Genomic DNA, 10,040 nt, shown 5'->3' with positions numbered 1-10,040 from the left:
AAATGTTGGTATCCCCCATCAAGGTTGGATGAGGAATATGAACACAGACATTTATCCAGCATAGAGCAGCACCCGAGAGTTTGCAAATACCTTTTCCACGTGAGTCAAGGCCATGGCACACGAGGCTAACTCTAAGGTGTGCCCAGGGAAAGGCAGGGTCATGTCTGCTTCTGAATTACTCAAAGGTGATGTTGGCTCTCAAGGTATTCCAAAGGGCTTGGTTGTGGGAGGAGAGCTTGGGATATCGATTTCCTTACTACAACACTGGTACCACATCCCAGCTCAAGATTCCTAGCATGATAGACCCGAGATGCCATTGAACCCAACCTCACCCTCCAGCCAGGGCAACGCCCAGCTGTCAGTTCATCTGACAGGGCACACGGGATGACCAGCTGCACAGCAGCGTCACCCTGAGATGACATTACTGTTTTTGTTTCTTTGTCTTCTTTTGGAAGCAATATTTTATCTTAGTATACAAAGTGATGGGTGTCATTGTGGCACTTTCATAAATACAGGCCTTTCGGCTTATCTCTTATTTATGCCCCTTTCCCACCACCCCGCTCTTAATCTCTCTTGCTGGTGTCCTTAACTTTCCAGCTCTCCTCCCCTTCCTTCTCCCCTTCTGCTCTCCTGTCTCATGCATTCCGTGACTCTCCCGCATTCCCCATTAGATCTCTTCCTCTTCTCTCATGCTCACCTTTCTACACACATACACACACACACACACATATGTACATATATCCATACATATCCATATACATGTCAACCTAGATTCCGCACATTAGAGGGAGTGTGTGACGTCTGTCTTTCTGAGTCTGAGTTACTTCACTTCACAGATAATCTCCAGGTTCATCCGTTTCCCTTCGGATGTCATGACTCCATTCTTTATTGTGGCTAAATAAACTTCCACCGTGCGTGCATTTGTACGAATCGCCTTGGTATGGACATCCAGGGTGGTTCTGTAACTTATCTGTTGTGAAGCGTCTGGGTGACATGCTGACTTAGAGTCTGCGTTAGTACTTGTCTCATTGCTGTGAGAAAACGCCTGACACAAGTGACGCTAGGCGGGGTGGGTTCACTTTGTTTCAAAGTTCCGTCGCGGTACGGGAGGCACGGCAGCAGGGCCAGGAGCTGGCTGGTCCCGCCGAGCCCACGCGTGAGAAGCAGAGAGCGATCCACGTAAGAGCTGGCTCACTGTTGGTCTCTGAGTGTGGTCCGGGGCCTCAGGCTCATGGAATGGTGACAGCAAGAGTTGGGTCTTCCCGCTTTCATTGATCTAAGCTAGAAACAGCCTCACAGACAAGCCCAGACTTCTGTTTCCCTTTTAATACTAAATCCATCAAGTTTGGGCCAGAGGAACCATCACAGAGTCTTTTGGGTATATGTACAGGAGTGTCATAGCTGGGTCATATGATGGTTCTATTTTTATTTTATGTTATTTTTATTTATTTATTTTTTTTTTTGAGGAAGCTCCATGGTGATTTCCGTAGCATCTGTACCGGCTTGCACTCCAGCCAACAACATAAGGGGTTCTCTTTCCAAACACCATTTCCAGCATTTGTTGTCATTCCTTTTTTCGATGGAATCCATTTTGATTGTGATGTGATGCTTTCTAATGTGCTTTCCTCTTTGGTCATTTTTAAAAATTGGAACCAAGGAGGTGAGGGGATGACGGTAGAGGAGAGAGCACACACACACACACACACACACACACACACACACACACACACACACAGAGGATAATGGGATAAGGACACATTCAAGTTACTGGACATACATCTATCAATTAAAATCTCAATAATTTTTTAACTTAAAATATTACAGAAAGAAATTGAAGAAGACACTCGAGGATGGAAAGGTCTCCCAAGCTCATGAATTAGTAGAATTAACATTGTAAAACTGGCTATATTGTCAAATGTGATCATATAGATTCAACATAATTGGCATCAAAACTTCGATGCTGTTGTTCATAGAATGAGAAAGACACCCTCTCCCAAATCCACATGGGAGCACCAAAGACCCCGAATAGCCTCAGCAATCCCAAGTAGAACAAGCAACAAGAGAGGCATCGCAGCACTCAGAGCACACTAAAGAGCCATGGTGACAAGCACAGCATTGCTCTGGCAGAGAAACGGACCCACAGACCAACGGGATCGAATAGAGGAGCCTGAAACAAGCTTTCACAGCTACAACCAGCTAACCTTTGATAAGGGTGTCTAAAAGTACACCGAAGAGGGCTGGAGAGATGGCTTAGCGGTTAAGCGCTTGCCTGTGAAGCCAAAGAACCCCGGTTCGAGGCTCGGTTTCCCAGGTCCCACGTTAGCCAAATGCACAAGGAGGCGCACACATCTGGAGTTCGTTTGCAGAGGCTGGAAGCCCTGGCGCGCCCATTCTCTCTCTTCCTCTATCTGTCTTTCTCTCTATGTCTGTCGCTCTCAAATAAATAAATAAAAATTTTTTTAAAAAAAAAAAGTACACCAAAGAAAGGCAGCAAACCCAGTAAGTGGTGTTGCGAAGACTGAATATCCACATGTAGAAAAAAGAAAATTTCTGTCACTCACTTGAACAAAAACCAATTCAAAATGGATCAGAGACCTTAATGCATGACCGAAAATGTTCATACTTGTGGAGGAAAGCATAGGTAAAACGCTTTAAGATATAGGCATAGACGAGGCTATTCTGACAAAGACCACAATACCTCAAAGAAATAATTGCAAGATTTGACAGATGGGATTAAAAAATTTTACACAGCAAGGGAAACATTCAACAAAGTGAAAAGATGGTCTTTCACTTCTTGGTTTGATTTATTCCTAGGTATATGTGAAGCCATTATGAATGGGAGGATAAGTGTAACACAAAGGATTTTTTACCATTCCAGAGGGTAGAAACATAAGGCCTTTCTCCACAGCAGATGAATTGATAAGAGCTCACCAAGTGAACCTGAAGCTTTATTTGTTTAAAAGCAGGTAACATGGGCTGGAGAGATGGCTTAGCGGTTAAGCGCTTGCCTGTGAAGCCTAAGGACCTCGGTTGGAGGCTCATTCCCCAGGACCCATATTAGCCAGATGCACAAGGGGGGCTTATGTGTCTGAAGTTTGTTTGCAGTGGCAGGAGGCCGGGCCATGCCCATTCTCTCTCTATCTGCCTCTTTCTCTCTCTGTTGCTCTCAAATAAATAAATAAAAATAAACAACAACAACAACATTTTCTTTAAAAAAGCAGATAGCACCAAAGTGAGATGTGGTATCCATAATTCACACTTCCAAAACAACGCGTGAGGAGCCGCATCAACTCATCGCAACCTATATATGGACGTTTGTTCAAGGCCCAAGTCTGCCTTCACACTGATTCACAGGACTCCCTGGTGTGGATTTAGGATGGAATCAGGGCCTTCTGAAAGGGGGGGGGGGGGCTTTGTGTCCGTTTTAAAGATGACACAGGGCTCAACCTAGAAAAAACTCTGGGTTTGTGGTTAGCCTCCTCTGACAGGACATCTGATGTTAGAAGCTAGCCTTATGTGATACTATTGCTGAAAACTAGAAATCAGACCTCAGTTCTCTTTAGACGGTTTCGATGTCCAAGCTCTCAGAGGCACCCCTGCACGGGCCCACACAGGCATCCCTGGCTCCCTGCTCACGCCACTAGGAACCCCAAATGGTCCCCACATAGACACGGCTGTAGAAGCACATCAAACTCACGTGTAGGCAGCGGGTGGGGTGTCCCGGTTCTTTTTCTGTCAAAGAGCTGGCTGCAGACACATGCACTTGAAGTCCCGGCTCTTCGGGAGGCTGCAGCAGGAAGATCGCTTGAGCCCAGGACTTCAAAGCCTGACTGAACAATGAGATTCCATCTTTAAAAACATTATACTGTTCCTGTTTAAGACCAAGAAGAGAGCTGACAATGAGTGCAATGACTGCACAGGGCCGGGGGCGGGGCATCCCTTCATAGCAGCCTGGCTGGGACACAAAGGCCGGTGACTAAACTCGGCCCAGGTTTTCTTTTATTTTGCATGTATGACCTCATAGATACGTGCCTGGTGGGTGTTAGCAGCCCTTCCATTCACTTAAAAAAATCAAGAAATTAAAGTGAGTGGGAACGTCTGCAGTTACAGAATCTAAGAGCCAAGCCCATATAAAGTCTTTAAAGCAAGAATTTTTGTCTTCACAGATAGGGACAAAAAAAAGATCACAGGCGATAAAAGACTGGTTCCGCCACGGTTGGGGCAGAAGTCTCCAAAATAAGGCAAATTGTGTTGTGGCTTCTAGTTTGGGGGAGGGGAAGCCCCACTGAGCAGAGGAGGAGCCAGCCAGTGGTGAATTCCTGAGTATGCAAATGCGGCAGCAATTACAGTGAGGGTGATTCAGGTAGGCAGGAAAATTCTTGAACCAACCCTCCAGGTCCATGTCTTTGCATGTCCCGTGCAGGACTCCAAGCAGCAATTTTTGGGGGACGGGGGGGGGGGGGTTGGAGGCCTGTAACTTTTGTGACATTTTTTCCCCCCAAAAGAAGACACACGGAGGTGGAGGCCATGGAGGGATGAGATTCCGGAGCGGAAGCTCTCCTGGGGCAGACGTGGCAAGGGTCAGGTGACCCCCGGCCCCACCAGCGCCCGAAGGTGCCCGGTGCCCGGGAGCGCTCTGCACCCCAGTAGACACGGGCTCCCACGGGAGGGCTAGGTGAGGGCACCAGCTTGGCACCACAGCTGCATCACGATCGTCTTGCTGCAGCACATCTGGATGGGGCGCGTGTAGGAGGAGCCGGGCCGCCGCTGCACCTACGCCGGCTGCACAGCGAGTGCCCTGGGGTTGGGGACGCGCGCAGGCAGGGTACAACACCAAGATGGATTCGTGCCCTTGCCATCCGGGCCTGTGGCGAGCCCCCCCTTGGCTGACCCAGGCTCGGAGGCTGGAGGCATTGGGTAGTAACTGTTTACACCCACTGTCTCTTCACAGGCCTGGGGTGCAGTAGGCATAGAGGAAGGTCCTGCAGCTGCCTGGCAAGGTCCTGGCACTGACATTTTACTAACACCCGTGCCACCTGCTCGAGCCCAGCCGGGAGGTCTGCCCTGGGCTGCTCCGCGCACCGGGGAAGAAATACACAGGGATATTTAAATCCAAGTACAGGAGCAGAGGGAGAGTGAACATTAAGCATTTTGAAATGGTTTACCTCTTAGTTGGTTGACGAACAAGAATTTATTCACTAACTTATAAATATTTTCTTTTAAGTATAATTTTTCACAATAAGTTACAGTAATAAATTTTTTAGACAAAAACTTTTCTACTTAAAACTTTAATTTCAATTAAAATATCTTTTTATTTATTTATTTATTTGAGAGTGACAGAGAGAGAGAGAGAAAGAAGCAGATTGAGAGAGAGAGAGAGAGAGAATGGGAGCGCCAGGGCCTCCAGCCACTGCAAATGAACTCCAGATGCGTGTGCCACCTAGTGCATCTGGCTAACGTGGTCCCTGGGGAATCGAGCCTCGAACCCTGGTCTTTAGGCTTCACAGGCAAGCACTTAACTGCTAAGTCATCTCTCCAGCCCCTCAATTAAAATATCTCGAAATAATTCAGTTTAAAAATTCTGATGTAAGGGCTGGAGAGATGGTTTAGCAGTTAAGGCGCTTGCCTGCAAAACCAAAAGACCCAGGTGCAATTCCCCAGGGCCCACATAAGCCAGACACACAAGGTGGCACATGCATCTGGAGTTCTTTTGCAGTGACTGGAGGCCCTGGGGTGCCCATTCTCTCTCTCTCTATCTGTCTCTTTCTCTCCTTCTCAAATAAATAAATAAATAAATAATTTAAAGAAAATTCTGATATAAAATTTTATATAACATTTTATGTAAAAGTCATATTTGATTAATAGTACATACTTCACTGTATCAAACTTCTGAAATAGGATTCACTGAAAATCTTACAATTATATCAAGTATATCAGGATAGGGTGTTTATTTTACACTTAATCATTATGTGTCTTTACTGCCCAAATAAACTTCTACATATATTAGGACCTTAGCATTTGCTGAATATTTTATTGAGGGTAACTTAGGTTTCTAAATTGTTTTGTTTATATGACTTTTGATGTTGTATTGAAGTTTTTATCTTGATAGAAACAGGGCTATTAAAATTTTTATGAACATATATTCCGTTGCTTTTGTGCAATAAAAATGCTTTTTTCACTATTAATTGTTAAAATTTCACTGTTTCATCCACCCAGAACTCACCTCCTGTATAGAATGTGTGATTTCTCCTGCTAATTCTATTTACTAAGCCAGGTGTCATGTCTCTTCTGACCTGTGATGCCTCTGTTAACATATTTTAAGTTAATTCACACAAAGAGTCCCTTTCTGGGAAATGTATTTGTCCTATTTGCCTCTGATTGTATTTTTCAGGAATAAGGTTGTGGTGGCTTGATTCAGGTGTTCCCCATAAACAGGTGTTCTGGATGCTAGCTTCCCCTCGAGTCTGTAAGCCAAAATAAACCCCCTTTCCTCACAAGCTGCTCTTGGTCCTGTCATTCCTGCCAGCAATGAACCTGACTGCAACAAAGGATGTGGGTGGAGCCACATCCCATCACAAAGCTGTAGTCATGCTCGCTGCCCACTGCAGTTGTTTCTCTGCTCAGAAGTAAGGAAGCAGCTCCTTCCGCCATTGAAGGACCGGTCCCTGGACTTTTGTAAGCTGACATAAATCCCTTCCCCTCATAAACTGTGCTCATTTGGAAGTTCATCCCAGCAACATAGAGCTGAATGCAACAGACTTTCATGCAACCCTGCTTTTCAGGCCAGACTTGTGGAAATGAAGCATTATCTGTGGGTTTCTGGGAATCCAGAGAAGGGAAAGGGGTCCTAAAGGTCTGCTCAGTACTCTAAATTGTCCAAGTCTCTCGAAGGAAGATCCAGAGCTTGCCACAAGGTCACCCCAAGAAGGCAGCGGTGGCTTTCTGCCAAGGTCCATGTACGAGGGAGGAGCGGGTGCCGGCATCAATGAGCCCACTCAGTGATCTCGACAACTTCCCCAGCCGTCTCTGGCCTCGGGTTTGATTTTGCAAAGTTAAGACTAAAAATGGAAGTGCCTCACAGATCCTGAGGTGAGGAACATGCTTTCTCGTACATCTGACAGGTTGGGGTCACACTGACAGCTGTTCTAATGAGCCACACTCATGGCAGCGCGGATGAAAAGAGTAAGAGGTGCTCTTCAGGGAATGGGCTGCTGGCGGCGGGGCCAGGGAGGACTCTGAAACCAGTGCAGGGTGAGAAGACTCTCCTCCCAATCTCTGAGGGTCTAAAGTGAGGAAGTCACTGGGAGCTTCCCACCCTGTTCAGAGGTGTTAAAATCCTGGTCTCAAAGGGGATGGCAACTGTGGTGAATTCCCAGGAGAGTCCTCATTAGGGACAGGGACAAGAAGTGACATCTAGCCCTCACAGCATGACACTGGGTTCTGGATTCATCAGACCGCCAAGGTGGAAAGACTGGGGGGGGGGGGGGCAACAAGGGATCCATGTACTCAAGGAGCCCTAGACCTAGATGTTTCTGCCAGCCTCCACCTAAGTGTTTCAGGCCCTCGAGACTCAGAAAAAAACAGGACGAGACAATGTCATCATTCCCAGAGGGAGACGGTAAAGTTTCCTGTCTTCCCTAGGGGACCCTGCCCATGTTGAAGCACAGATCGCCCGTCGCAGGGCGCACGCAGGATGAAGGGAGAGGCCCCCAGTCCTTGTCTCTGGGGCTCCCAGTGTGGTGTCGAGGCACCACTGAGCCCTCCTTGTCAACATTCACTTTTGAAGATGATGCTGACAAAAACCTAAGCAAGAGTCTGGTAAGGTCCAGAAAGGAAGATTTTATTATCTTGAAACACAGAATTGGGGGGAGGGGGGTCCAGCAATAAGGGAGGAAATTTAGAATCCCCCTAGGACAACTTGAGCCTTGCGGTGCCCTGGGCATGGAGAACAGGAGACAAGGGAGGAACAGCAGGCGGGGCAGGTCTTCCGCGCTCGGCTTCCTCCTGCACTGCTGAGCTGAGGTCTTCACGGCCCAGGTCAGCAGCAGCCGCCAGACTGCTGGCCACTGCCACAGCTGCTGCCACAGCACCCACTGCTGCTACAGCACCCGCTGCTGCCCCCGCTGCCGCCACAGCACCCGCTGCTGCCCCCGCTGCCGCCACAGCACCCGCTGCTGCCCCCGCTGCTGCCCCCGCAGCCCGAGCTCTGGTGCCTCCGTCGAAGAGACCTGCGGGGCCTGTGGTGGCTCAGGCAGCAGCCGCCACCCCCGGAGCTGCAACAGCCCCCGGAGCTGGAGCCACAGCAGCCCCCAGAACCAAGGCTGCAGCAGGAGGACGCGGGAGGACACTTAGGGGGACACTTGGGGGGACACTTGGGGGTTTGGCACTTGGGAGGGCACTTGGGGGGGCACTTGGGAGGGGGCTGGCACTGCTGCTGGCTCTGCTGGCAGGACATCTTGGTGAGCAGGTGTTCAGGAGCTGAGGGAGAGTCAAACACAAGTCAGATGCAGGCCTCTGAGACCACCTTGTCCAGTCCCATCCCCTGGGCTTGAGTTCCAGTGCCTTCATTGTAATGCTGATGGCAGACAGGCATGGGAAAACCAGCCTGGTGCCTTTATCACTCGATCAAGTTTCCCAAGTGCTTTGTTTCGGAGTCTCATCCCAAAACCCCATTTGAGAGGGTGTCAAGCAACATACTGTCCAAATATGTAAGGAAGGTAACTAACTGCATTAAAATCCCCTAAATATAGGAGAAAAAAATATGAAAATAAATTTTCTTTAGTACAGCATTCACTCTTACCACATCACCAAGAATTCTGAAAATGTTCTATAGATGACCAATTTAGAGCTGAAGGACTCAGCAAAATAAATAATAATAATAATAGATGTTTGGTCTTGCAGGAATATGAAGATCTGTAACTGTAAAGGACCTTGGCATCAGTTTGTAGCAACCAGTTAATAGATACAGATGACCAATCATTGAAGAAGAAGAGGGAATAAAAGTGCTGGCCAGAGCTACGTCCCGGCATCTCGGGGCTCTGTTTCGAGGTCCCCTGACTGTGGGTCACTGTTCCCTCCCTCACAGCGGTCTAACCCAAGCCCCAGGAACCTCCGTTCCTTCCTTCCCCTAAGCACCGGTGTCCTCAGCTCAGCTCTTCCAAACCAAAGCTGTCATTGACCCTCACCCAACTCTTCTGTTCCCTAAAACCAGAACACAAGACCTCACAGCCGAACACAATTCTTTAAGAAAGGGCAGCGTACATCCACACACATCCCGAACCTTCTCAGCTGTATTTCATCTTCCTCCACCTCACATCTCACTCCGCCATCAAGTATCCATCCCACTTCTCCCTCATCCTAACGCCACATTCCCCGCGGCTCTGCCCGGCGGTTCTTCCTGCTCTGGTCCAGCCTTCCTCCCCAGAAAGCCGGGCTCCTGTGCTCGCTGGACGCTTACCTGCGGGCAGCACAGGATCCGTAGACACTTCGGGATGTGATCCCTCTGGGCCCGGTGCCCTTTTTATCTTGCTCTTAAGCTCTTCTGGTAGCACGTGAGACAGGGCCGGGGCATGGGAAGACCTGCCTTCTCACACCCACGTGGTTCCTGTGCCAAGTAGTGACTGGATGCTCCTCCCATGACTCCCTCCACTGGGCTCAGGGAGAACACTGGCCTAGCTGGGAACCCTTATTTCCTATGGCTCCCTCCACCACTGTAAAGAATTTGCCCCTGTGGATTCTGGTCACCTGTTCCTTCTTTCTTTCCATTCCAGATAACAATAATTTTCAACTAGACTTCCATTTGTAGATGGCCAGTGTGAGTTGTCCATGCACAGGGTGCACAAGTAACACGTGTGTGTATGTGTGTGTTTGCACACGTGTGTGACCATGGTTAAGACAAAAGGCCCTAGGGTGGTCAGCAAAGTATTAAACTTCTTTGAACCTCAGATTTCTGATCTTTTAAGTGGAGATACTGATAAAAATATCTTTGTAGGACTAAAAAATTAAGATAACAAAGGAGAGCAGATAGTATATAGTTTATG

General features: G+C 48.2%; 1 protein-coding gene across 1 annotated transcript; it reads right to left on the bottom strand.

The window, feature by feature from the left end:
- Window positions 1-8,038: 8,038 nt before the first annotated feature.
- LOC123455985 (late cornified envelope protein 1A-like) lies at window positions 8,039-8,455 on the bottom strand. The gene has a single exon (XM_045138002.1). It carries the CDS (start codon window positions 8,453-8,455, stop codon window positions 8,039-8,041), a length of 417 nt encoding a protein of 138 aa, XP_044993937.1.
- Window positions 8,456-10,040: the final 1,585 nt, after the last annotated feature.

Source organism: Jaculus jaculus, chromosome 19, assembly GCF_020740685.1.
Source record: "Jaculus jaculus isolate mJacJac1 chromosome 19, mJacJac1.mat.Y.cur, whole genome shotgun sequence".
Lineage (NCBI taxonomy): Eukaryota > Metazoa > Chordata > Mammalia > Rodentia > Dipodidae > Jaculus > Jaculus jaculus.
The sequence above is the reverse complement of the archived record's forward strand: the minus strand, read 5'-3'. Positions and strand labels throughout refer to the sequence as shown.